General features: G+C 38.5%; 7 protein-coding genes and 1 non-coding gene across 8 annotated transcripts; 4 read left to right on the forward strand and 4 right to left on the reverse strand.

Annotated features, from left to right (window-relative positions):
- The first annotated feature begins 1471 nt into the window (after positions 1-1471).
- LOC101291358 (peroxidase 55-like) lies at positions 1472-2850 on the forward strand. The gene is made up of 3 exons (XM_004304476.1): positions 1472-1740; positions 1844-2035; positions 2109-2850. Exons 1-3 carry the CDS (start codon positions 1519-1521, stop codon positions 2691-2693), a joined length of 999 nt encoding a protein of 332 aa, XP_004304524.1. The 5' UTR covers positions 1472-1518; the 3' UTR covers positions 2694-2850.
- A 250-nt stretch (positions 2851-3100) lies between these two features.
- On the reverse strand, positions 3101-6050 carry LOC101291649. The gene is made up of 3 exons (XM_004304477.1): positions 5628-6050; positions 3938-4872; positions 3101-3833 (listed from the first exon to the last, which is right to left on the reverse strand). Exons 1-3 carry the CDS (start codon positions 5949-5951, stop codon positions 3317-3319), a joined length of 1776 nt encoding a protein of 591 aa, XP_004304525.1. The 5' UTR covers positions 5952-6050; the 3' UTR covers positions 3101-3316.
- A 1082-nt stretch (positions 6051-7132) lies between these two features.
- Positions 7133-7214, forward strand: TRNAS-UGA. Its single transcript has one exon. It is a non-coding gene; the product is annotated as a tRNA-Ser (tRNA).
- A 415-nt stretch (positions 7215-7629) lies between these two features.
- Positions 7630-10492, forward strand: LOC101306079. The gene is made up of 3 exons (XM_004306255.1): positions 7630-8094; positions 8260-8310; positions 10024-10492. The coding sequence occupies exons 1-3, from the start codon at positions 7894-7896 to the stop codon at positions 10255-10257; spliced, it is 486 nt and encodes a 161-aa protein (XP_004306303.1). The 5' UTR covers positions 7630-7893; the 3' UTR covers positions 10258-10492.
- On the reverse strand, positions 8785-9255 carry LOC101291944. Its single transcript, XM_004304478.1, has one exon. It carries the CDS (start codon positions 9216-9218, stop codon positions 9012-9014), a length of 207 nt encoding a protein of 68 aa, XP_004304526.1. The 5' UTR covers positions 9219-9255; the 3' UTR covers positions 8785-9011.
- A 1065-nt stretch (positions 10493-11557) lies between the features above and the next one.
- Positions 11558-11957, reverse strand: LOC101292234. Its single transcript, XM_004304479.1, has one exon. The coding sequence runs from the start codon at positions 11931-11933 to the stop codon at positions 11721-11723; it is 213 nt and encodes a 70-aa protein (XP_004304527.1). The 5' UTR covers positions 11934-11957; the 3' UTR covers positions 11558-11720.
- Positions 11958-12856: 899 nt separating this feature from the next.
- LOC101306369 lies at positions 12857-13075 on the forward strand. The gene has a single exon (XM_004306256.1). It carries the CDS (start codon positions 12857-12859, stop codon positions 13073-13075), a length of 219 nt encoding a protein of 72 aa, XP_004306304.1.
- Positions 13076-13979: 904 nt separating this feature from the next.
- LOC101306663 (MADS-box transcription factor 18-like) lies at positions 13980-23899 on the reverse strand. The gene is made up of 7 exons (XM_004306257.1): positions 23715-23899; positions 17445-17514; positions 16338-16402; positions 16132-16231; positions 15203-15244; positions 14364-14405; positions 13980-14135 (listed from the first exon to the last, which is right to left on the reverse strand). Exons 1-7 carry the CDS (start codon positions 23897-23899, stop codon positions 13980-13982), a joined length of 660 nt encoding a protein of 219 aa, XP_004306305.1.
- Between the last annotated feature and the right edge of the window lie 2514 nt (positions 23900-26413).

The raw sequence follows: 26413 nt of genomic DNA on the forward strand, positions 1-26413 counted from the left end.
ACTGGGAGTGAAGGGGAGATTAGGACGGACTGCACCGCCTTCAATTCATGATCGATATTTTCCTCTTGAAGCAATAATGTTGTCCAGACATAGTTAACTGGGATTGATTCATCCATGTTGTGTAAAATAAATGGAAGGAAAATCGTAATGTTTGATCACTACGTTTTGAATTGTACGTGAATTATCTAATTTTGATCGTTTCGACAGTAATTTGATATCGATTTGTTGATAATTCACACGAATCGGGATATAATTACTACATGAGAAAAAGCCTTTTGTTTAACACGCATTGCTTCTCCGCACACACGCATTAGAAATTTCAAATTTGAACAATACATATGAAAGTCTCCTTGGATTTGTGCTTTGCGTTTGAAGATATGCTATTATAACTAAAATGATGGGGATTTGTTAATTGGTCGTTTTCATGTCAATTGTCAAACCAGCAAGCAATGACTAACAATAAGACTAAGAGCAAGATATAATAAGGGTTGTAAAATTGCTAAAATTGCATAGATGTAACCGGGATATACACGTACACAGATGGCTGTAATTCTTTACTCTACAAGAAGGTGACCACCCAACACCCTACAACAACAGTGCTATAGGTTTAGGATGTGGTTACAACCTACTAAGACACTGATTAAAGTCTCGGACTCTGCTTTAGACCAAGAATGTATGCATGACTCTACTTGCACAGTTTATGCTAACCCAGAAACGAGAATGGGATTGATTTCTTTGATCTTATTGAATGATGATGAGTCGATCACTGTAGAAAGCAAGTAGGGTTTGTAAACAGGTTTAGTAATGGTACGTAACGGTAGACGTACAGTATTATGTATTATGTATATCATACAAAGTGATACAGCCCTCCATTGACTTCACATATAAAGCATTATTAGAACAATTAATGGTATTTAGTTGGAGGAAGAATCTACAAGAACTGGATGTAATTACTAGAAGTTTGTTTAACACAGTAATGCTTCTTCCCCACACGCCACTAGAATTTCCAATTTGAACACTATGATTTGTGCTTTGCGTTTGAAGATGGGATTAACTGATAAAGGGGATTTGTTACTTGGTCGTTTTCATGTCAATTGTCAAACAAGCAAGGAATGACTAACCATGAGCTGTATATGTATATAGGGATGGCTAAGCGTTCCTATTTATCAGAAAGATGCATGTAAGAATCACTATAAGACAAAGAGCGAGCTATAATAATTCATGTAATGACACCTAAAATTGTTATAGAACGAGTCTTTTTGCATACATATATACACGTACACATGGCTCTAACTCTTTAACTCTGCAAGACAGTGACCACCCAACACCCTATAACAACAGCTCTATAGGCCAAGAATGAATGCATGACTACATCAATCTTTTAACAGATATGGTAAGTTTGAGGAGTCACCACCGCCATTGTCTTGATCAATTCCCTTGTATATATTAGCAACACTGTGTCAGTGTCACCACGGGCAGAGAGAAAGAGAGTGAGAGAGAATAAAAGGATATAGCACAATGGAGGTATGGAGAGGCTTGTTGGTGCTTTTGGGTTTGTATTTGATGATGATTGGTATGCAGGGGAGGAGATCGGAAGCACGTTTAGTAGAAAACTTCTATCGCTCTAGTTGTCCAAATGTTCAGGCCATAGTGAAGCAGGCAGTCTCTACGAAACTCAGCCAAACCCCTATAACGATTCCGGGTACTCTGCGGCTGTTTTTCCATGATTGCTTTATTGAGGTAGGAAACTTAGCTGGCTGTGTTCGAATGTAGTAGCATTCCATCAAGTTTCTTACCTTTGACAATGCACGATGTGCTCATTTTACACATTTAATGGTTGCAGGGATGCGACGCCTCGATAATGATTCATTCACCAAATGGGGATGCAGAGAAAGATTACTCGGATAATCTTTCTTTGGCTGGAGATGGTTTTGACACCGTAGTCAAGGCTAAGCAAGCAGTCGAAGCACAATGCCCCGGTGTTGTCTCTTGTGCTGACATCTTGGCACTTGCTGCCCGTGATGTTGTAGTCCTAGTAAGTCTTAGCTCATCAGTTTCCTTAGAGTGAAAGCTTACTTAAAAACAGTACTAATCATAGTTTTCTTCAGGCCGGAGGCCCTGCATTTAACGTAGAATTGGGGCGTCGAGATGGACTGGTCTCGAAGGCCTCTCGGGTCCCTGGAAATTTGCCTGAACCGTTTTTTAATCTGAAGCAACTCAACACCATGTTTGCCAAGCATAACCTTTCCCAAACTGATGTTATTGCCCTGTCTGGAGCACATACACTAGGCCTTTCGCACTGCAGCCGTTTTGCAAACCGTTTGTACTCGTTTTCAAATGCCTCTGCCGTTGATCCTTCATTGGATCCCGGCTACGCGAAGCAGCTGATGTCAGGCTGCCCGCGAGATGTTGACAACCTAGTCCACCTAGACCCTCAAACTCCAGACACATTTGACAACGCATATTACCAGAACTTGCTTGCAGGGAAGGGTTTGTTGACTTCAGATGAGGTTCTGTTCTCTGACTCTGCTTCTAAGCCTACTGTCATTGATTTTGCTAAGAACCCAGGTAACTTCAATGGAGCCTTCATCGCTGCAATGAGGAAGCTTGGCAGGGTTGGTGTGAAGACCGGTAACCAAGGAGAGATAAGGAAAGACTGCGCCGCCTTCAATAATGATCACGGTGATAGCTAGCTAAGATCGATCCATCTGGGAATAATGTAATTACTGGCAAAAAAGCACATGGTTAATACTGTGATGGTGGATCATATAAATTCATCTCCCACAAAAATGTCTTGATCATATTCACTATCACGTTCTTCATACAGAACAAAAAACTAATAACTTCACCAAACTCTGGCTCCAAAAATTTTCACTTACCAGGAAAGATAAAACAGTAACTACCTGAAGAACTAAAGATGAGTTTCAGGCAAAAAACACAGGAGGCTTATTTCTTTTCTATTCATTCATGCAGAACTGTGGACACAATGACTATGAAATACAATGATTTCAAAGACAATCAGATCTCCAAATTCAATACAGTAAAAATCTTACATTCTGTTTTCCACTTAAACATTATAACACTTCAATGATAATCGTACACAACTACAAGCCGCATTGACTTAGACCCCAAGGGAATGAAAAAATTTGGTGTCCATTTTTGCCCCTCGGTAGTTCTGGAGAGTGTTAACCTTCATCACGCTTGATATATATTGATGAGCCACACAAAAAATCTTAGTATACAAACATCTTGGACAACAAACTCCAGTTTGAAGGTGCCATTGACAATTGAAGAATTTCTGCATGAGCTCATCCAATTATGAAAGCCCAGATGAACGGGACTTTCCATACAGATTGGTATATACAATCCTAGTCCGATGTACCAGAATCATGCTCAAAAGAAATGCAATAACGCAGAAGACGGACATAATTACCGAAGTTAAGAAGAAGCATACCACACCATGACACTTTGGTGCATCCTGTCCAAGTATTCCTTGGAAAATTGATCCTGGAATCTGATGCATGGGATGAGGCTGATGAGCCTGCTTCTCTGCTTCACGGTCATATATACTGCTAGCAATCAGACCAGAGAAGACTAAACTACCAGCAGGATTCGCTAGTGTGAGGAAATTGTATAAAGCACCAAACTTTTTCAAGCCAAACAATTCAGAGGCAGCTGCCGGTACAATTGCCCAATGAGCCCCATATCCTAGCCCAATCAAGATGGTAGCAATGTGCATTGCCCCAGGCCATCCAAAAGCAATGAAAAGGTGCCCAACTGCCATTATGAGTTGTGCCACAGCCATTGCTACTGGTCTCGGATAAGCATAATCCCTGTTGAACATACATGATGAAACATAGCTCATTTCAGAAGTCACATAAATGAATTTGAAGTAAAATATATTTAAAATCCAGATGTGAATGTAATCATCGTATACCTCACAACAATCTCAGAGAAATAACCACCGCCGACACGACCAAGAAAGTTCCAAATGCTGATCATGGACACAAATATATGCGTGTTATCATATCCTAGAGACTGGCTCATCTGACCAAGGTTATCAATCACTGTCAAACCAGATCCAGAACCCAAGAGAAGGGAGAAAAAAATAAGCCAGAAGTCTGCTTTGATCAAAGCTTGTGTCAAGGTGAAGTCTTCCCCTCTACGTGGACCCCTCCTCCTCTTCACCCTGACTGCTCCTTCTGCAGCTGCTTGGAATAGTTTTGTTTGCAATTGGGCAATTCGTTTTTGCCTTTCCAGTGCTGGAAGCAAGTCTACGTCTTTAGGCTTCTCATCTTCCACCTCACTGAAAATCACCTCATTAGCATCTGCTTCAGATTTGCCTGCTTCTTGTTTCTGCGTAGCAGACAGGAGTGACTCCTCTTCTGAAATTCTTGGTTCTGGGTAGAAGAAACTCAATGAAATAGGAATCACAAAGGGAACCAAGAGGAGGAAAAACAAAACCACTGTAAAAATGATGATCACAGAGTGGTTCAAATCAACTAGATCTTCAACTAGCATGACCCCCATTAAGTAAGCAGCTAACAGTAAGCACACACTGTAGATAAATGTGAAGCTCATGTCATCAGTTGGCCGGACTTGTTTGTGACCTCCAACTGGTCTGACAATAAACATTAACGCGATGATGACCATTGCTGGACCAACAGCAACCATGAAAATCAGAGATGCATGATCTGGGGAATGGATTACTGCATATATCTGAGTCATAATTGCGCCACCCAACCCAGCAAAGCCCTTGAGAATTCCAACCACAGGACCACGACTCTTTGGGAAGTTTTGTACACAAGAAACAAGAGCAGCTGTATTGAAGTAGGTTTCACCATTTGTTCCCACAAATATAAGAATGCACATCTGCAAGTTGTAATCAGAAAAATTAAACCAAGCAAGATGGCAATAAGTATAAGTAAATGAATTTCATATCTCCTAAAAGAACACATGGGCACCACTTTGCATTGCCTCCTATCGCTTTGTTTAAACGGTTAGATACTGTTTGTAATCTTCATGATCAGTATTTGCTATCATAAGCTCTCATGGGTAAGGTTGACTGATACAGAGGATCTTTAGAAAGAAATCTACAGAGAATTAGCGAGCTCCGGCTGAAATGACCAAATCTGGTCTCCCATAGACATTTCATTTTCATAACATCAGTGCCACAAGTAAATCTATAACTTGGTAGTGAGTAAAAATCAAAAGTTCAGAGAAACATAATAGAAGAATACATATTCAGGTATCCAAATTTCATTTCAAATGTGTTAGGATCTTATGTAAAGTAGAAGAGAATTGCAGAAATGCTGACAGCTGGTCCCTGCTTTCCAAACCAAACCAACATATTCTCTCCAGGATCCAAGGTTCTCCCTTTATTCTAAACCCAAACTAGCATTAAACTCACTGTTTCATCAACTCAAACCATATTGATATCCTCACAAACTATCCATACAATCAAACAAAAAGGCTTGATCCACCAGTATCAACTACTCTACTATCAAAGAAACACGATCAAACTACTCCACTATCCAATCAACAAGATCAAATTAATACTAAACGAAATAAAAAACAATTGCTTGAAGTTAGAAAACAAGTAAAGTAAAAGACTTTAGAATACTCACAGCCCAGAGAGGCAAAGGAGGAGCTCTACCAGTGACAATAAGCCAAACCCAGCCATACCCTACAAAGTTCTTCAAAGCACCAATAAGCAAAGCAGCCCACAAAGGCAAAACCTCACACAAAGTCCCAGCCAAAAACCCAACACTGTCCCCAAGGTCCTTAGCCACACCAAGCCTTGCAATCTGCCTCTGATTATAGTTCAAGGAGCTCTTGATCACTGGTGATATGCTCCCAAACAAGTACCCAATTCCAGCCCAGGATTGCATCCACATTGCCGCCACAAAAACCAGCCATCTGTTGCTGAAAAACGACTTCAACTTCTCCATTGAAGCAAAACTCTCTGTTGGGTTAACTCTGTTTGTGTTTTTGGAATTTGGGTTTGTTCTGATAAAAGGTTTGATCTTTTTGTTTGTTTTTGTTGGTTTGTGTATAATGAAGCAGAAGATATGGACTGGTAATTGTAATGGTGAGCAAGGCAAGGCAGGCTGGTGATGATGGTGATGTCACAGATGTGCTGGATTGGGTCACCAATCCTGAACCAGTGACAGGTTTATATAAAAATCTTTGAAAATAAAGCCGCATTTGGTGTTTTCGATATTACAGAACATGGGACTGTGAGTCTATACACGTTGAACTACCAAGAGACATCTGCAGTGACCATCGTCGTTACTGTTTCCATAAAGATCATAGTTGATTTTCAAGAGAAAAAAAAAAGAATATTGCAGCTTCTTATATATAATAAGGTTATAATTTGCTGCTAAATTGTGGATAATATAACGACTAAATATTTCGATATTTTTGATGTTTGTTCTGATCCTAAATTTTGAACAAATAATTAGAAAAAATCAAGTGGGTGATAAAAATCTAATGAAACAAGTGGGGAGGATTCAAATCCGGTTGATTGATTGGCTTTTGGCTATGCGTCTCAATCACTTAATCTTTGGAAGGGTGCCACTAATTTTGCTTCCCAGAAATTTTGTCACCCCTATCATTTAGCTAATGGTCATTTCGAAAAAACAAAAAAACAAAACTAATGGTATCAGTGTATCACAACTTGGGATTTGGCATCTTAATAGAATCATACATTGGTGAGGGAATAATAGAACGCTATAGTAATCGGGTTCATGATAGAACTGAAAGTATTAGGTTTGTCGTCTTAGCATTAAGTGCATATAAAAACCATGAGGAACATGAGGTCGGTGGCCTTTACCTTGTTTAAAAACTGGAAAATGGCCCAGGAAAGAAAGACAGGGATCGTAGATGTCCCTCTACTCAATTATGATACCAAGTGTCAAGTGGTTCAGGTCACCCCACCCATTTCTTTCGTCTGCAAATTCATATTCTGCTTTGCTGTGTACATTAATATTATATCATGTTGTCATTCTCATACAGAAACCAAATGATGGAGAGAGCATCCCGATCACATTGAACTGTTGAAGGACGAGACGTATCCATTATATAATTATCAATGAATATTATCAGTTTTCTGTACACCAGTCTCATCAAAGTCGATATGTCCGAGTGGTTAAGGAGACAGACTTGAAATCTGTTGGGCTTCGCCCGCGCAGGTTCGAACCCTGCTGTCGACGTTTCATTTTTATAGGCTGTGAATATGTATGTAATTATGTACTGTGGTTTCTTGGGCTTTTATGCTTAATTCTGTTAGGCTTGTAAACAAGGAATGAACTTGATCTATGTTGGGCTTTTTATGCTTTGTTGGGCTCTCAAGCAATTGAAAAGTATCTTTCCTTTGATGTCCCATGAACAAATGGCTCCACAAGCATTTTATACATGTTTGAAAAAGAGACGGATGGAGATGGGGAAGAAAGAGCTTTCTAGTGTTGGATGGTTTTTGGTTGGTCTATCAAAGAACAGAGACTTCTTCTATCTACAATGCCTTGGCTAGTTGTGGAAGGAAACATACCATGAATCACAATTTACAAAAGGGTGTTTCTTTTTCACTATCCAATGTGAATAGCCAAGCCATTGTTTAGTGAGAAGCTTCCTCAAGATGCATGTGAATAGAATAGCTTGATTCTGTAACCTTCACCTTTTCTAGTCATCAATCCCTTGTCTCTTCCTCCCCAAAGGCAATTAGTACCCAACTTTCTAATTATTAGTGCATTACCTTTCATCTTTCTTTGTCCATACCAACCAATCCTTATCTTCCTCATTGGCTATTTTAGAACTCATTAGCAGATCAGATCACAAATCTGTTCCACATTTGAAGTTTGAGAGAGAAGTAGTGCAGGAAGGCAAGGATCAGATATGTCGGATTGGGGGCCAGTTTTCATAGCAGTGGTGCTGTTCATACTTCTGACTCCAGGGTTGCTGATTCAGATACCTGGGAAAAGCCGGTTTGTCGAGTTTGGCAATTTTCAGACTAGTGGAGTGTCAATTCTGGTTCATTCCATCATCTACTTTACTCTCATCTGTATCTTCTTGTTGGCTATTGGAGTCCATATGTATGTTGGTTCTTAAACCACTCAAATGTGTCCAGTACCAACTTATGAACTCAGGATTTGATTGTCTCATTTACGCAACATATCAGGTTGATGTGTCATGTACTTTATGTTGTTTCTCAATGATTTTTACCTGCTAATAACTGCATTTCCCCCTTTTTCTGAGTTATAGATTGTTCATGGATTAGGAATATTGATTCTAACATCATATTCAGATGTCAAGGTAAAGATTTTAGATTTCTCTAAGTTCAGAACTTCAGATTGTCCGCTGCTATATTTAACTCTGCGGGACCTGGAGAGATGAATTCATCTTGCAAATAGTTTTTATTCCTAGTAGATCTAAGGTTGGATGGAATGACAAAAAAATCATCTTTATTGCAACATGTATAACATAAGCAATTAGTATGTGTAGTAGTTACTAACTTACCATGCATCTACCAGAAAGTGAATCCATTTTTGTGCATGTATGGTTAATCAGTAGCAGCACAGGTAGTAGTGTGATTTTAACATGAATGGTTAAAGTGTTAAACAGTAGAATATAGCAGTTTGTGCCAGAAATCGTTTCAGCTCCTAACTGATACAGTAGTAGAAAAAGCACCAACCTTCATTAGACCCTCCCTTTTGTCCATGTTCTTGTTTCCAAACTAAATACTTGAGTTTTAGATACCCTTGTGCCCCTATAGCAATTCAAGTTGCTAGCCAAAACAAAACGGTTCATAACTTTATAAGCAGATAGATTAATACACAACATAACTCTTCATCATTTACACATAGCAGAATTTATGAAGGTGTAGAATACATAGATAGGTGAAGCACCGTACCACTGCATAACTAGTAAATGAATAATAAGAGTAACACAGAAAGCTAAATCAGTCTAACCTTTAAAGCACCTAAAGCTTGTTCCTTGGATAACCGATGTGTTTCCTAAGCATAGATGTGAATGTCAAGAACAACAAGCAATAGAATCATGAGCAAACCATAGATTACAGTATGCAAGAACATGGAGGCAACGCTCGTCTTCATGTTCATGAAAGCGAAGGGACGCTCCTTCCCCGGCATTTGAAACACCAATCCTGGTGACAAAAATGCAAACAGCGCTGAAGCTATCAGTAGAGCAGCATAGTCTTTCATCCTTGATGAACTCTTCTCAGTTTGATCAGCTAGCTCCTTACTTTGTATGACTCAAGCTCAGCGGAAGAATAAGAATAACAGACAAAGAGCATATAAAAAAGGGCTTTGGATGCCAGAACTTGTAGTTAAGCCCTTAAAAGAGGGAATAGGAATCCCGTAATAAAGCAACCTGAATTTTCAGCCATCCACTCCACTTTACCCCCTTTTTTTTAAATCTTAATCTCTTGACACTAGCTTTGTTGGATTGTTGGATAAGGGGAGAGCATCATTTTCTATTGTTTTCAAGGCCATAACTCATCATCACCATGACTCTTATACACAAGAAAATGCATTATTAAGTTGATTACAATCACTAGCAGCTCCATTAGCATTCAAGAGTTGGCTGTTATATGCTTCATCACTCTCCTTTTCACAAATTAAGGGCTGGCAACAACTTGACCCTATTCAACTTTCTTTGGCATTTTCAATCATTTCATGATTTTAATCCAAGATTAGTCAAACCAGAAAAGAATAAAAAAGAAAAAAAGGAAGCTTTGAACTCAGTGGGGTGCTTCTAGTTATACTTTATTCTTGACCCAATTGCATGGTTTATGTTCTGTAACGCAAAGCAGACAACCAAAACCCTTCACTAGCTTCCACGTACACCGTTCCACCTTGTTCACTTACAATTCAGAATCCCAAGTGAGTCAGTTACACACATCCTGATAAACACACTAAACTAAACTAAAGCCTTTCACTTGCGTCCTCATCTTCATTTGGTCACTAAAAGCTACCATCTTTGGATCTCATTCCGACCCTGTTTTGATTTGAAGCTTTAGACTTGAAGGAAATGGCGGACTGGGGCCCAGTGCTGATTGGGGTTGTGCTGTTTATCCTGCTGCAACCGGGACTACTCTTCTCGTTGCCGGGAAACGGCAAGCAGGTGGAGTTTGGGAGCATGAAGACCAACGGCAAAGCCATAGCTGTACACACACTCATCTTTTTCGCGCTCTATGCCATTCTCATCTTGGCCGTACACGTCCACATCTACACCGGCTGATGATGATCCGGTACTCTCGCCCAGCTTTTGGATCTGTGTGTCTCTTTAGCCTTGTCTGAGCTTTTGTTGTTGTAAGTTGTAACTCTTATTGTTAGTTTTGAAATGAAGTACGTATAAAAGCACAGATCTTTTGTTTCTAGATTTGAAGATTGATGCAGCTCTGGCTTTGAGTTATTGTGCATAATGTTTATTGTTTTCATATGATCTGGGATTTGAGAACCCTTTTTCTTTGATCAGTTTCTCTGGTGCAATGTAATCCAATAGGAGACTAGAGTCTGTTAACTTGAAATCTAATACTAAGCTGAACCTCCTTTACTGAAATAATGGAACCAAAAAAGATTATAGAGCCAAAGAGGTAGGGAGAGCTGGTGCTTCAGGACTCACACTTGAAGACCTGTTTAAATTTTTAAAAGCTTCAAATTGAAACCACTTTTGCCGCATTGAGTCGGAACTAGATAACCTATAATGAATGTGTCCACAAGTCTACTGTCCACATCTATCACAGATATTATATTTGAGGAGTGGTCTAAATTTTTGAATTAGAAGTCGGTTTACTGGAGGTATGTATTGACATTCTCTTTCAAGTGGTCAATGATCTGGGAATCATTTCTTAGTTATTGTTTAAGATAGGTGGTGAAGAACGGATGAAAATCTTTGGTTGTTCATATACCAAATTCCAGTGTTGGATTTGTTTGTGAAGTGTGAAGTGTGTGTTCAGACTTTATACTTCATACTTTGTTCCCCTTGGGTTAGCTAGGTGTTAGGAAATCAATCTTCCATATCTTCCCTATTTAGAATAGAAGATCTGCATATGTTAGCTGTACATCAGTTTTCCTTTTGTAAATAGATATCCTTGATTGTAGTTGATTCCTGACTTGTAGAAGTCTCAGTATATGTATACGATTCAGTACCAATTGGCTAAACAGATAACTAGAAGTCTCTGTATATGTATACGATTCAGTATCAATAACATATCATCCATTCCATTCTATCAATTATTCATTCTTATATTAGGAAACAGATATGTGTATAGATAGTTCCCTCTATTATTTAAACAGATGCTTGGATGGGCAAGCTTCGATTTAAAATGGTAAGGCACGGGGCTTAGGTAATCTAGAATCTTTGATTCGATTTAAAATGGTAAGGTAATGTCCATGAACTTAGAATTACTACTTTCAAATCTTTGATATGGTCTTGTTTGTATATGATAGTAAACAACTTAAACTAAGTGGACTTAATAAGATAAACCAGTCTGGGAGAATAATAGGGAACAACCTTGTGATATAGAGCCTGGAAAGATGCAAGGCATAACTAGTTTCATTTCATTAAGATGCTTCTTCACAATGTGTCAGTGTCAAGTTGAAGTAAACTAAACCAATGGGTAGCAGTAAAACATAAAAAGGAAGGCAAAACACACAAGAAGTTCAATTGGAAGAAAACTTTACAATAAATTAGAATGAGACTTAGTTGATATGTACATGAATACCAATTGCAATGATCAAGATAGTCAGTATGCAGAAGTATATGATGGCATGAACCAGGATAGCAATCCCGCTTGTCATCATGTTTCCGAACTCCATCACCCTCGTCCTTGCTGGTAATTGGAATAGCAGCCCCGGTGACAAGAGAATGAACAAGACCACTGCAACAACGACCGGCCCCCAATCAGCACTCATCTTTCTCTCTGCTCTCACTCTGCTTACAAAATGGAGGTATGGAAACTTGTGAAATGGATAGATAAACTGGTATGATGTCTAGTATTATGTAGAAGAATGAAGCTTAGTTGCTTAGTGAAGAAGAGACAGGGATGCCAAACTTAATGAGAAAGAAGACCTTGGGATTAAAACAGAGGAAAGGTATTAGGAGAAGGTGGTGGGTTTGCTTTATGGGATGAAAACAAACAATCAAAGGTGTTTGCTTTCATAAGCTTCCAATAAGTGTTTGTTAGAAGGGTGCTTTTCTTGCTTTAGAGATTGATGAAAGGTGGAGTTTTTCTTTCCAGAAAGATCCGTGAAAAAATGTGGCAACAGATGAACTGTAAAGTAGTGGTTAGTATATGCATGTTTGGAATGCTTACCTTGTTTAGTTTGCCTTTCTACAGGAAATAAAGGGCATTACACCAAGGATGTAGGGTAAAGATCATATTACATGAACTGTTACTTCTTTGAATAATGCAGAAACATGTTTGCTATTGGAATTGACTAAGGTCAACCCGGATTGATCAGGTTTGGGCCAAGCTAAGACAAAGGATTGGACCCTGCGCTAGTTGATTGGCCCTGAAACAAGGTCCTAGACTCCTAGTTGATACAAGAGCCGTCCAAAAATCCGAACAGAAAAGAGAACAGAGATGCCGGCCAATAGGGATTGTTGTATCTATCAGAGTAGCGTTGTGATCCATGGTATCACGGCCGTCTGAAGATTTCTAAGTTCTAACTTTTAGCTCCGTCGTGGAGTGTGCATACTCTTTTGTCCTTTTTCTCTAGCTTGACTAACCCTACTCTTTTTATTGTGCTTCTTTCTTGTTCATCTTTCATTTCTATACTTCCAGTGCTATAACCAGTTCTAGTGACTGGTACACTTCCTTAGAGTGGTAGGGGAAATGGCAGATTGGGGTCCGGTGTTGATAGCGGTGGCGCTCTTCGTACTGTTAACTCCAGGGTTGCTGTTTCAGCTGCCCGGGAAGAGCCGAGTGGTGGAGTTCAACAACATGCAGACTAGCGGGGTTTCCATTTTGGTGCACACCATCATTTACTTTGGACTCATCACCATCTTTCTCATAGCTATTGGTGTTCACATCTACACTGGCGGCGGCGACTAGCTACTTCAGGCATCTGATTCCACTGCCCGCTGCTTCGGTCTCAGTTGGAGATTGCATCTGGAGTCTTTTACTATATATGTAAACTTTGAAATGAAATTTATGGAGTCTTGTTGATTAAAACTGCAGTGATTACACTTATAATTACAGAGCACAAAAACTAATGGCCATAGAGAATCAAAAGCACAATGAATGATACTATGACAGATATCTATGGCAAATTCCATAGCCAATCACAAATTTTGTTTCATACTTTTTCAATCTTTTACATAAGAGGTCCATAACAACAAGCATAAAGCATCATTGATCATGCGTTGAGGTTGTTTTCCACTTTGCACTGCAATTTTAACCTCATTGCAGAACGATTCCCTTTCTATTTTTTCCTTTCTCGTTTGGTAGTTCAGGGAATACGTAGATTTTACTTTATTCTGTGTAATTTTGGATTCCTTCGGGCCTTTGAATCATCAAGCATACATCCTACAATGAAATACGAAAAAAAAAAAAAAAAAAAAAAAATAAAAGAAGAAGAAGAAGAAGCATACATCCTACAATTATCCATGTAAATTAAAAGCATCAAACATTTTTTTTATTGTACGTTTTACTCGCTAAACACTGCAAGCACTGCGCTAGAGAGAAACCCCTAGAGCGCAGAGGTTGATGGCTACAATCACATTTCACATTATACATACAACCATTCTCTCCCAGACACAAAACACAATTGACTGAATTGAGGCTGATACGGTGCGGGTTTGTCCCTAGCCTCTCGAGACTACTACTACTACCAGTGTCATTAGGAGTTGCGGTGGACAGTATCTGCTTCTGCCACGTCGCATTCATCATGCATATGACCGAGCTAAAATACACACGTATGGACAAACAAAACACAAGCAAATAGTAAATAGGAATTCTAAAACAAATTAAGCACTGGATGTTTGCTGTTGCCACGACTGCTCTGCTCATCTGCTTCTCCTTCCATATCCTCATCTTCATCACCATTGTCATTAGCAGCAGCAATAGCTGCCTCTTCCTGCTGGTTCGCCTGCTCAGCCATCAGTGCTGCAATCTAAAGGCCCGCAAAACGGTGCGTTTAGAGAAGATTAATAATACGACAAAACAAAACTCATAAGCTCTCAATTCTCAGTACACCGGTACTTAAAGCATAGACATTCGTGAGTTAATTTAGTTGTGTTCCAGTTTCTTAATTCGCTACATTTGTGCTAGCTAGCAGCATATATATGCAATAAAATTTTAAATTTGTGTTCCAGTAGGAGTAATTAGCAATTTGAATTACCTGCTTTTCCATGAGTTCCTTCTCTTCTCCCAGCTTCTTTCCCTGTTCTTGCATTACAGCCACCAGCAAAACAAGTTAGACTAACTTGTATATATTTATGTAGTGATACTATACTTCTGCATATAGCTGCAGTGGCCATCGTTTCGTATTTCCTATACATCACTCATTCCATAGTTCATACAATTTTTCATAGTAGTTAAGGCACAAGAACATCTCATTGAAAACAAAACCTCAGCCATACCGAGTTCAACCCCCCAACACACACACACACACAAACAAAGTAAATAAACTCCCCATTATGCAGGAATTGACAAAATTGGTTGTGAGATGAGTGCCTATGGCCAAGCAGTACACTAAGATGTGTCATCCTGGTGTTGGGCCTTATAAACACTAGTGATTTTCATTCCCCTTCTGATATGGATCCTTACCATTTCTGTTTACTTAAGAAACTCCTACTGCACAGCAAACAATAAAAATGACTCTCTAAAACAGACAGGCTCGTTAAAGCTACTGCCAAAGAACTTTGTCTCCATCGAATTTAAAAAAAAAAAAACAGATCTCAAAGAAGGTTACAAGATAAAGTTGCAAACAAACAAAATGTTGCACACTTTCTTGTCGGACTATGTATAGAACCAATCCCTTCAACTTTCACCTGAACTATTACTAGTCATCATCAGTGTAACCAAATTGAGCCTGCATCTAACTTAAGAGAAGACTCTTCGAACTCACTTTCCATCTTACTTGAATACATACGTAGACAGCTAGCAAGGAAGAAATTGCATATAAAGATTAATAATATGAAGTTTGATGTTACAAAACTGGCAGAGAGATGGCCATACCTTCTCAATGAGAGTTGATATGGTTTCAATCATGAGATGCGACTGCACCATTTATGAAAACAATAATCACATTAGATAAACCCAGTATATCACACTGGACAATACAATTCATAATATACTATTCTGGTCTTGAAGAGCAAAGTACAGATGAGAGAGAACCGAAACAAAACAAAAAAGATAAAAACAGATCAGCTTTAAAACTTGAACTATGTTCTTTACATACTTTGTAGATTTTATGCATAGTGTTGAGATATAAATCCCACATCGGGATTGTTTGTGGGTTTATAAGGGTTTGGGTCACTCTATCCATTGCTACTTGGTTTTGGATGTGAATCTCAGACTATTTTATCATGTATCATAGCGGGTTACCCACGTCTACGTGTGAAGCCCAATGGCCACACGAACTCCACGTCACCCCAAATGTTGTCCACGTGTTAGGCTTAAAAATTTGCCACACGTGCGGGGGCGTGAGTTTGGGCCATTTCACACATTGCCAATTGATTTTGGATGTGAACCTCATACTACTTTATCATAATAAAACACTGGGAATCTATATAATTGAGTAACTAGTGACTTATATTTTTTCTAATTACTTCGACTTCTGCAAGAAATAATAAACCAAATTTGACACTGAAAAATCACGACCTGAGGACATAAACCGAAAACAGTATTATATTATAAATAATCTGAGAGGACATAATAAGAAACCAAATTTGACACTGAAAAATCACGACCTGAGGACATAAACCTCATACTACTTTATCACAATAAAACACTGGGAATCTATATAATTGAGTAACTAGTGGCTTATATTTTTTCTAATTACTTCGACTTCTGCAAGAAATAAGAAACCAAATTTGACACTGAAAAATCACGACCTGAGGACATAAACCGAAAACAGTATTATATTATAAATAATCTGAACTTACCTTTCTTGATCTTGCTTGTCTTAATGCTCCATCCAGTTGCTTCTCAAGTTGAGTGAGCTCTGTCACATCCAGATTTTCAATGTTCTGTGCCTCTAGTTCACTGCAAAACACAAAACACAATAACCAAATCCCAATCAGTGCAATCATGTACATGGATCATCCAAACGTATAATTAAATACAGCCTGTTCATAACAACCTTAGTTACCTTTGAATCATTTTCAGGGATTTCTTAGCGCATGTGCCATTACCAGTCAATTCCAAATTTTGTTTCTGCAGGCAGAGATTAATAAATTCAGAAATAAGAACTAACAAATGATGAACATAATCTGCGGTGGTATAGGTCATTGAAACGCATATTTTCAATTCACAGAGCAACTCCAGAAATATTAGCAAACTCCACTAGCCTTTTTTTGTTCAAAGGGATGTTCACTAGCTCCAGCTAAATAGTGAAGAAGTGAAATGTGACTAGCTAATAACAACCCAGCTAGCTAGCACCTCCAACAGCCATCTTCATCAGCTATATGGCAGAATGTGTTATATGGCTGGCTACCCAACGGTGTTTTCATATTATACAAGGTGAAAATTGAAAAAAGAAAAATTAAATAAACAAGGCAACATTAGAAACACCTTAGCTTCGCTACACCCTGCTAACCAATTTATGTTTGTCAGTTTTGCTGAAAGTGAAATTTCACTCTACTCTAGGTTCTCTTTTGGAGCCGTATGTCAGCTTCAACAATAGCAAAGTTGAAACTTGGTAAGCTTCTCAATTTTTCTAGTCTGTTAGGATACTCTTGTTCGATACAAATTTTATGGTCAGTTAAAAGGGGAGTGAAATTTACACTCCCACCTTAATTTCCTTTTTAGGTAAAGTTTTCACAAAAAGACAAAACACATGTCACTAAAGACAAAATTTAAATTGCCAAAAAAGGAAAATGGGAGTGTAAATTTCAGTTCCTTTTTTTGTTATAATTTTATTAGTCTAGAATCTTTACTACAGAATCCGTATAGCTGTCTATTTGGCTGCAGTTGACCATCTGGGCATTATCAATTTTCTTATATATCTGTCTCTGTGTGCAGTATGAAGTCCCTAGCTAACAATGATAAACAAGCATGGATTCTCCAGTTTCTTCATAAACATAAGCCTTTCGGCCAACTTTTTTCTTTTTTTTTTCCTTTTTTGCCTGTCATAACTAGCTTGCTTTCATTTCAGTTGTAAGGAAATAATGACCACTATTTGCATTGTAAGTACAAGAGTTTATATGTAATATTATGGCTGTGCCAAACTTGTGTAAGGGCCAAAATTCTGACGAACCTTGGAATTCTTGGGAACAGCTATTTCCTCCTCAGTATGTATTTGGTAACGCTCGAGAACATTCCCTAAACTGAAGCAGAAGAAAAGTTTGTTAGAAAAGGTACAAGAATGAAAAAGTTGGCCACCTATGATATATACTGTCATACAGTCATACTTATTAGAGCTATTTTATGAATGTTTCTAGCAGAAGCATACAGTAAAAGGGAATAGAATTTTAAGTCTCATTCTCATAACAAATGTATAATGCAATTTTGTGAAAATGTGCATCAGTAGCGTACATTCGAAAGAAGTACAATCTACTTTAGTACTAAACTTCTATATAAATACTTGGTGGAAAAAAGAAAGATGTTCTATCAGTTTCTTGCTTAATAAGCAATTCTTCATGCAAGTGTCAAATTGTGTTAGACCTGTATGGAAGGATGACTCGTTTACTTAAAACAGTACGAAGCTGGAATATAGAAGTTTAGGCCAAAGTGGAATTAGATTTGTAAATAATACACACACACACACAAAAAAGTATGCAAGTAGAGAGTTGAGAGGTACTAATTTGAGGGAGCAGATTTGGCTTATGAAAAAAGAGTGGGCACAAGTTCTATATGAAAATGACTCCTGGCATGTCCTGATGCCCATGATGTCACAGGGAAATCATAGGACCATGATTTTCTTTTTAAAGAATCATAAGGATCATGATACTAAACGATAAGTTGCCAATAAATTTTCATGGATAGATGATGTTAGTCCCTTTACGTTTACCCAAAAAAAAAAAAGATACTAAACGATAAGTTTCCTTTTCAAATGCGTAGATTTTCATGCACAACTCTATTAGACACTTGGAACACTCAGTAATCTCCATCTTGTTAGGCTTGACACGTCCTAGAAGTTAGCTCACAATCACAATGACTAAACAGACCTGAACATTTTAAAGATTTTACCATGCCTTGAAGGATTAACATGAATCCTTTTTGCCATATCAATTAGATGTATGCGAATTGGTTTTTGCTGAGGTGCTCAACTTATGTACTTCAATGATCAGTGACCAAAAGGCAGCACCTAGGCATCAAGCGATGGGTAGTTAGACTACCAACTAGGTGCCGCTTGGCACATCTACCCGCCGCATAGCGCCTGGTAGTTAGGCTATCTTATGCCTCATGAGGTAAGAATCTTTATGACCATATAATGTTACACAAAAAATGTTTCATGCATAAGCGATGCAACGAATTTCACGCCTCAAATGGCCATGTCATACGTCTAAGAAGAGGATTAGGTGAGAAATGTATTGGATTGAATCTATGTCATTTTCACAAAAAAAAAAAAAAATGTAGTGCTCTATGTACTGTCGTACTGATTAGACATCCCCTCAATGGTATAGAAGACAGTGTTGCCGTGTCATCAAGTCAAATACATGAGATATGCTTCCAAAGACTCGAACAAAAAGTGGAAAGCACACCTTGTATGCTTACTGGGGTATGACCGAATCTAATAGTTATTTCCCTGAAACCAGGTTTCCCTGGGGTTTCGGGATGATGTGCATCTGCTACCCTCTTCAAACTATAGAAACTATATATATGTTTTTTTTGGTACATAAAAACTATAACCATATCTTTTCAATTGATCTGGAAAACAACTCTAATTTTTGCTCATACGAACAAAAAATTCATTCTTTGTATTCATCTGATTGCCAACCATTTCCCTTTTGTTGTTCGAAAAATCATATCCCGTTTGTTTCATCTGATTCCCGACCATTTCCTTTTTGTACTACTATCATTTTTTTCCCCCTTCTCTCCTATACAACCTAACGTTTACTAATTTGAGTAATTTCTCCATTAGCTACTCAGTCTTCCTTTTGGTCATTTCTATAGTCTGATCTTGTTTTTGAAGTAACATGTAACCTTTTGCCTCCTGCTACTCTAATACGATCCAATTTTTATTTTTATCCAAATTTTTTTTTGAGTTAACAAAATTTATACATACCTCGGCACTTCATAGAATTGAACAAAATCTTCTGTTTTTCTCTGCAATAAGAATATAAAACGTAAACTCTTGTGCCATATAGTGGCAAATGTGCAGGGTTTTGTACATCTACCCGATCGCCAAATATAATAGAAATTTGATCATGGTGTAATCAAATATTCAATCTGCTAAAGGACTACATAAACGCATCCATAATAGTTTAAATACACTTGCTAGTACCAGATTTAAGATGTTTAAAACGCACACACTACTTGGTGATTGTAGGCCTAATTATATAATTAACATACCAAGGCAAGGCAAAGAGACTTTAACAAAAGTTTGGATGGATGCCCCAACTTGGATGAAATACTTTGGTAAGGGCGGTCATGTATCCCACATTGAAAATAAGGGAAAGCTCTCTTCTTCTCAGGATCATTCTAGGAGCTCAACCACGCTAATTAAAAAGGGTAATTATTTCTAGCTTGACTACTGTCATTCTGAAAAATTACATAGATGGTCCTAACTCCGGTGAGAAGCTTAGACCGGCTGGCTCGGACTCTCTTTAACACATTGTGTATTAGGTTGACATGTGGCATAATCCTCTACATCATCAAGTCATCAACTCGACTTAGTTTTGGTTCACGGAAAGTAATCATAAAATAATTCTCTACAACCACCGCATGTGCTCGAGTTGGTAAAAGCCTAGGTGGAACCCCCATACCCAGGTTCGAATCTCAACCGACGCTAATTGGAGTTAAATCCTAATTTATTCTTGATGGCCAAAGGAGATGAAGCGTTCTAATATTATCCCTCGACACGGATTAATCTGGAAAGCCTTTAAGGATGAATTTAGCTTCTCTACTTGGATTTATGTTGCTTGGATTTGTTTGGATGACTTCTAACCATTAGATTGAGTACAATATGGGACCACTACATCATCCTTATGTCATTCTTACTCCATCTAATGGTTATACGATATCCAAGCAAATCCAAGAAACTTAAATCCAACAGAGAATCCAAGCAACCCTAACCTTAATGGTTATAAGACATCCAAACAACTTAAATCCAACAGAGAATCCGGATCATTTAAGGATACCGTCGTTGATATTCTCAACAACAAAAATCCTCTACATCATCGAGTCATCAACTCGACTTAGTTTCTAAGTCTCGTTTGGTTCACGGAAAGTAATTAGAAAATGAAAGTTTTTCCTTTAAGTATCTTTTAAGGATACCGTCGTTGATATTCTCAAAAAAAAAAAATCCTCTACATCATCGAGTCATCAACTCGACTTAGTTTCTAAGCCTCGTTTGGTTCACGGAAAGTAATTAGAAAATGAAAGTTTTTCCTTTCATGTACGTGTTAGGGGAAGCAAAATTCTTGACCGAAGGGAAAACTGGGAGGAAATTAATTCCTTTCAAAATCCAAAAGAGCTCACTTTTCTCGTTTCTTTCCCTGCATTTATTACTCATAATATAATATTTTATTATATTAATTATTAACTTGTTAACAACTTTCCGATGTATTTCCTTAGGACATATCCAAGCGTTGTCTACAACCTAAACCCAAATTCAAATTATAGACCGTACCACCCAAACCTATTATTTTTCAAATAGTTTTTGCATCTCTAACCCATGGAATCCAAACTCAAACCTACTTTTACCATTAATCATCTTATATTATTATTCAATTGCAACATAAGTTTATATCATATACATAATTGACAGTGGGACACACTCTCCACTAAGTTCTCTAAACATAAGATTCATCCTAAGTCCTAATTAGTTGAGTCAAAATAGTTCTTTTTTAAGGTAAATCCGATTTTAGGTCATGTACTAACTAAAAGAGATGTAAAAAGGCTTATCCACACTTACACAGGCTTCAAAAGGCTTGGTTACACTACACCACCATAGACAGGGCTAACCTGCAACCTCAACCCTGAAGGACTGACAGTGGACATGTATATGTCACACCAGCCTCCAGGTATGGATTTCAACAGAAGAATTTACAGATCGCGAACCAACAAGACCTGTTTGGTAGCGGGCCGGGATCGAACTTGGATGGGGTCTCCACCACAAACCCGCCCTTGCCAACTAAGCCAAACCTCATTGGCAATTTCTTCCTTTCTTTGGCCAAGGAACAAAAGATTTTCTATCACAGAGGTCAAAACACTGAATTAATAGCCGTCCTTTTTTTTTCTTTCTCTTTTCTTTGAAGGAAGTAGTTGCTATTTGCTCATCGAAGGTGGAAAACCCTAAAACCCTAGCCTCCTAAACACCAAAACTCAAAGGCTACCGCAATAGCCACCAAAACCCAAATCTCTTCCTCTTCAATCAATCAAATGATGGCCTCCTCCTCGTTCTCGAAGACCATCGAATCCTCCTTCAAGACGTCGTCCTCCATCGACGACGGCATGAAGTCGTTCACAATCTCTCTTGCGTTGGCAAGTTCGAAGGTTGTGAACTTCTCTGCTGGCATCTTGTATGCGCAACACATGAAAACTTTCCAATAAGATTTGGGTGCCTAAAATCCAAATCCAAAAATGGCCAAAGCCGAAGCCGAGGCCAGAGCGAAACAAGGAAGAGAAGCAACCAAGCTTTGTGAAGGTGCCTAAACCTCCTAGCCCTAATCTCATGGGCAAGGAAGTGTTTTGATTTCTTTTCTTTTTTCTGATGAATTACCTATGATCTTTGTTTGGGATCATAAGTTTGCTTTGTTTTTCTATTTTTGTTATTTCCCTTTCATCTAAGATGCCTATGATCGATGAGATGTGATTGTAGGCTCACTTGTGTTTATTAAGTGAGCGGAAAAGTGTAAGGAGGATCCTACCTTACGTGAATCACTTAATCTTATTTGCCCTCTATACGCAAAACAGTGGATCGATTCATGATGTAACCTCTATTTGAGATGAAATGAAACACCCTTCTGATAAAAAATAAAAAATAAAAAATAAAAAATTTACTCAGAAAACAGTTGCTGGATGTTATTTTTATTTCTTTCATTTCGAGCTTATAACTTACTTAGATTGACTACAACGGGCAAATTTGATCTGATAATCAAGACCATGCAAACATGCTTTTCCCAGACCCAAGTAAACACTGCCAAGCAGTCATATCAATGCTCCATCTAGTAAGCAACTTATCAAATCCATCCCTCTCATTGATGGAGTTGTAATTTTGATCAGTAGCATATTATTATGATTCTTTCCTACTCTTAGTTGTATATGATTGTGTACTCATCACTCTCAGTTATATGTTAAATTAAATTACTCAAACTCATATATGATCGTGTTAGTATCAGACCTCATATATGATCGTGTTAGTATCAGTAGTGTGTTTAAGGTATGCCAACGGTTTATTAAAGTGTGACCCAGATTAGTGTCTATCGGTTTCAGCCAGCCATGCACGGATGCCTTCTCTCCTGAGCTCAGGTGAAATACTGTCGACTTAACTTTCTAGGGAATACTGGCAGTAGAAGAAAAGAACAAAGAAAGGGAATATCTGCAGCTCTATACTCGCCACCTTCACTATCTTGTATAAACTCTAATCTACATGCGTATAGTATATCGTACCAACTCCATTCCCCCACCTCAAAAGCCACCGCTCCATATCGATATTGATGTTCTATCTATATAGACGTCGTAATCCGCCAACACTATCGAATGACATGCAACATTATTAAAGAAGTGATGGTTTCTGCTACTTGACCATAAAGAAAATCATCTCATATTCCACCAAAGTATGAAGTACATGCATATATAATAATAATAAAAATCATTATTTCGAATACATTCGTTAAAATGATCATGATCAGGATGACCATCTTGGGCATGAAGTACACAGAAGCCTCGATAGCTCTACCTAAAATGGTTCATGCACTATCAACGGTACCTGACGAGAGAGAGCTAGCTCCAATATGTCTGATATATTCTACAAACATAGCAGCAGAATTCTAGCCAAGAAATTTCTAGCCAGCAGCAGCTCATTATTGCATCATTGAACTTAAGCTGCCTAGCTAATTAGACAGATAATGCAAATTTAATTCGAAAAGAAAAAAACAATCTAATTCGAATAAGAGTTCATGTATATCTTGTAAATCAACGGTTGACCGACGTACGTCACATAGAGATATACATACAATATCAGGCAAGCAAACCAAACCAAACCAAAGCTATTCAGCTAGCTAGGTCGATCTTAGTGGCTAGATATTTGTTCCATATAATATAGAAGAAAGTACTAAACCAAGCGGTCGAAAGTGTGAACGATAAAAAAAATATATTAATTGCAAGCCGAGAAATTAAGAAAAGAGATCGGACGGCGTACCTATCGCCGCTACAGAACTCGTACAGCCTCCCTTTGGCGGAGAAGATGATGAGCCCAACCTCGACGCCGCAGAGCACAGAGAGCTCGCGAGCCTTCTTCATCAGCCCACTCCTTCGCTTTGAGAAAGTCACTTGGCGCCTGATCTTATCCTCGATTCGCTTCAGTTGCACCTTCCCTCTTCCCATTTCCGCTGCTTGGGTAGATCGTAATTAGTCGAAAACCCTAACCCTAGAGCGCAGAGAGTGTAGGAGGAGTATTGAATCTGAGAGAAATGAGGTCAAGGAGGGGGGGTTAAGTAAGCGGAATCGCCACCGGGAACCCGGTCGTGTATGGATTGGCTGGGGCGGTCAGTCGGTGACTCTTGAGGTTGGATATTACGGACACCCGCTCTCTCTCTCTCTAAATATCGTTTGCGTTTTTTTTTTTGGACAAATAAATATCGTTTGTGTTTAACCCTGGAATATACGGTGCAGCTCTCTCTCCGCCACGTGTGCTCATCATACTAGTCAATCCCCTCCTACCCTAATGAAGACAAAGAAATTAACAGCGTCCATTCCTGAAATGACCGTTTCTATTGCAATAGAAGGCAAAAGAGGAAAGTCTTTGGAGTAATAAACTATGGGTTCACCAATTAAAGAAACTTACCCATGATAATGATGATGTTGGATTGGGATATTTTTGGGTTTGCCACGTAGGAAAGAGCACCACTGGCACGTGTGAGTTGGCCAGGGTCAGTAATGGGACGTAAGCCCAAAAAAGGGTTTTGGTATCATTGGGTGAAGCCTACTGCTACTACTCGCTGGGGTCATTATTGTTCACCCGCAGAACCCAAGTAATTCTAGTCTTGCTATAAATGGCATCATTTGCAGCTGTGCTTTGCCTTTGGTGTGTAAACATTGGGGGGCCCACGGAGATGCCTTAAGTAGTTAGTGGTCCACGTGGCGCTTTTGCTTTTGGAGCTGTGAGGAAGTGTTGGGTTTGATGTCTGATGTCCCATCGTCGGTCCAAAAATGTGTTCCCACGTCTTTCCCGTAATGGTAAATTTTTGCAAAGTTTTATCCTCTTTCCCAGCTTTGGCGGTCGAAACAAGTGGTGGTGAGAGGTCAGAGGCTCGGATTTGACTCCTTTGCCCTTCTTCTTGTCTCTCTGTCCTCGAGGGAGATATTGATACGATACGATCTTTGGCCGAAATATCTTTTTCCTGCTTTTGCACGTTTCCAGATAGGAATACAGTCGGGTCCACTCACAACGGACCACGAGTACAGGCTTTTCTTTCGATAAATGGTTCGGATCGGATCGAGCTTGGCTCAACCTTTACCAGGTCACCTGAGGCCCAGTTTCCTACAATTCTAAGCGGTGCGTCTTAAACGGCTCGTCGACAGCGGACACATTTGCTTGACCTCAGCTCGGTGCCTGACATGTATTAGTACACGGTGTGCACCCTCGCATACGTATCTGAATGGCGTACATTATACAGCGTAAGACATGTACTCTCCCTTGTGTAGATACGCTATCCCTTTCAGCCACCATGGTACGGGGGGAATGTCGATCACAAGTGAGATGATCTTATAATATGAGGCGAGTTATTGGTCCAAGTCATACGGTACATGGTGGTCTCTGCCTATAATTGTCATGAATAAGATTGCTATGTGTGTTTTCATATGGTGTATGCAAATTTTGTGGACATGTTAGACACAATAAAACATAAGTGAAATTCTTCTATAAACGTATTAAACAGTAGATACTCGATAATTTTTTACTCACTTCTATAAATGCATTATACGTACAATAGATTATCGATAATTTTACAATCGATATTACCTTAATTAAATAATAGTTTTTGTTGGTCTCAACATATGAAATTCCTGATAAATTAACCGCCATAACATAATAACTTTAGCTAAACAATACATTTTGACAGTATGAAAGCTGTTAATTTATAAAAGTGTAGAGCCGATCATGGGTTAAAGCCAAACAAGCTTGTGTTTTGGGCCCCCCAAATTAAAGAGCCCCACAAAAAAAAAGTCAAAATGTATACATAAATATATTGAAGGAAAAAAAAAATAGGGGTATACTAAATGTCCAAAGACTCTAAACACATGCAGCTCCTTTAACTCTTCTTTGATCGAGTGCCGCGCGGACGGGTCTTTCTCATATCGAGGTCTCCTTGCAGCAACATGCATGCAACCCTCGACTTCTTACAGACAAAAGTCACGAAATTCTTTTCAGGTAAGTATGTCCTCCTCCCCCAATGAGTTAAATCCCATGGTTTTTGCAATTTCATAATTGAGAACTTGAGATTGAGAATGAGAAGAGTTTTGATTTCAATTCAGAAGACTGATTGTGAGATAGGTTTTGGTTTGAGTGTTTGATTTCAATTCATAGTCCAATCCTTTTTTTTTCGTTTCCTTTTGTAGTATTGTTTTTTTTTTCACAAAACAACTATAGACATATGAATGGTATAAGAGAAAACTTATTGTGTAATATCATATATGTTGTGACAAATGTGTTTTACCTTATAATTAGAAGTTATCATTGATAAAAGATAGTGGTATTGTTGTATGGAAGTATATTCAATTACAATTGGGTTTGTCGGGTTTGATATTGTCATGTTATAGTGATGGTATTAAACTAAAGTAAGAGCTTAAGTAGTTAAGCAATATCTTTCTGTATCACTACAAGGAGCCCTAATTTTTTTT

This window comes from Fragaria vesca, linkage group LG6 (genome assembly GCF_000184155.1).
Source record: "Fragaria vesca subsp. vesca linkage group LG6, FraVesHawaii_1.0, whole genome shotgun sequence".
In the NCBI taxonomy this organism is placed as follows: Eukaryota; Viridiplantae; Streptophyta; class Magnoliopsida; order Rosales; family Rosaceae; genus Fragaria; species Fragaria vesca.

Excerpts from the sequence above, each read along its gene's own strand:
- LOC101292234 (XM_004304479.1), bottom strand. The coding sequence starts at position 11,933 with ATGAGTGCTGATTGGGGGCCGGTCGTTGTTGCAGTGGTCTTGTTCATT.
- LOC101306369 (XM_004306256.1), top strand. The coding sequence starts at position 12,857 with ATGGCAGATTGGGGTCCGGTGTTGATAGCGGTGGCGCTCTTCGTACTG.
- LOC101291944 (XM_004304478.1), bottom strand. The coding sequence starts at position 9,218 with ATGAAAGACTATGCTGCTCTACTGATAGCTTCAGCGCTGTTTGCATTT.
- LOC101306663 (XM_004306257.1), bottom strand. The coding sequence starts at position 23,899 with ATGGGAAGAGGGAAGGTGCAACTGAAGCGAATCGAGGATAAGATCAGG. Across the intron at positions 17,515-23,714 it reads GAGTTCTGTAGCGGCGATAG|TTTAGGGAATGTTCTCGAGC; the intron begins GTACGCCGTCCG and ends CTTCTGCTTCAG. Across the intron at positions 15,245-16,131 it reads GACAAGCAAGATCAAGAAAG|TCGCATCTCATGATTGAAAC; the intron begins GTAAGTTCAGAT and ends TAAATGGTGCAG.
- LOC101291649 (XM_004304477.1), bottom strand. The coding sequence starts at position 5,951 with ATGGAGAAGTTGAAGTCGTTTTTCAGCAACAGATGGCTGGTTTTTGTG. Across the intron at positions 4,873-5,627 it reads CTCCTTTGCCTCTCTGGGCT|ATGTGCATTCTTATATTTGT; the intron begins GTGAGTATTCTA and ends TACAACTTGCAG. Across the intron at positions 3,834-3,937 it reads TTCTCTGAGATTGTTGTGAG|GGATTATGCTTATCCGAGAC; the intron begins GTATACGATGAT and ends TATGTTCAACAG.
- LOC101291358 (XM_004304476.1), top strand. The coding sequence starts at position 1,519 with ATGGAGGTATGGAGAGGCTTGTTGGTGCTTTTGGGTTTGTATTTGATG. Across the intron at positions 1,741-1,843 it reads TCCATGATTGCTTTATTGAG|GGATGCGACGCCTCGATAAT; the intron begins GTAGGAAACTTA and ends TAATGGTTGCAG. Across the intron at positions 2,036-2,108 it reads CCCGTGATGTTGTAGTCCTA|GCCGGAGGCCCTGCATTTAA; the intron begins GTAAGTCTTAGC and ends AGTTTTCTTCAG.
- LOC101306079 (XM_004306255.1), top strand. The coding sequence starts at position 7,894 with ATGTCGGATTGGGGGCCAGTTTTCATAGCAGTGGTGCTGTTCATACTT. Across the intron at positions 8,095-8,259 it reads CTATTGGAGTCCATATGTAT|ATTGTTCATGGATTAGGAAT; the intron begins GTTGGTTCTTAA and ends TCTGAGTTATAG. Across the intron at positions 8,311-10,023 it reads CATCATATTCAGATGTCAAG|TTTGAAGCTTTAGACTTGAA; the intron begins GTAAAGATTTTA and ends ACCCTGTTTTGA.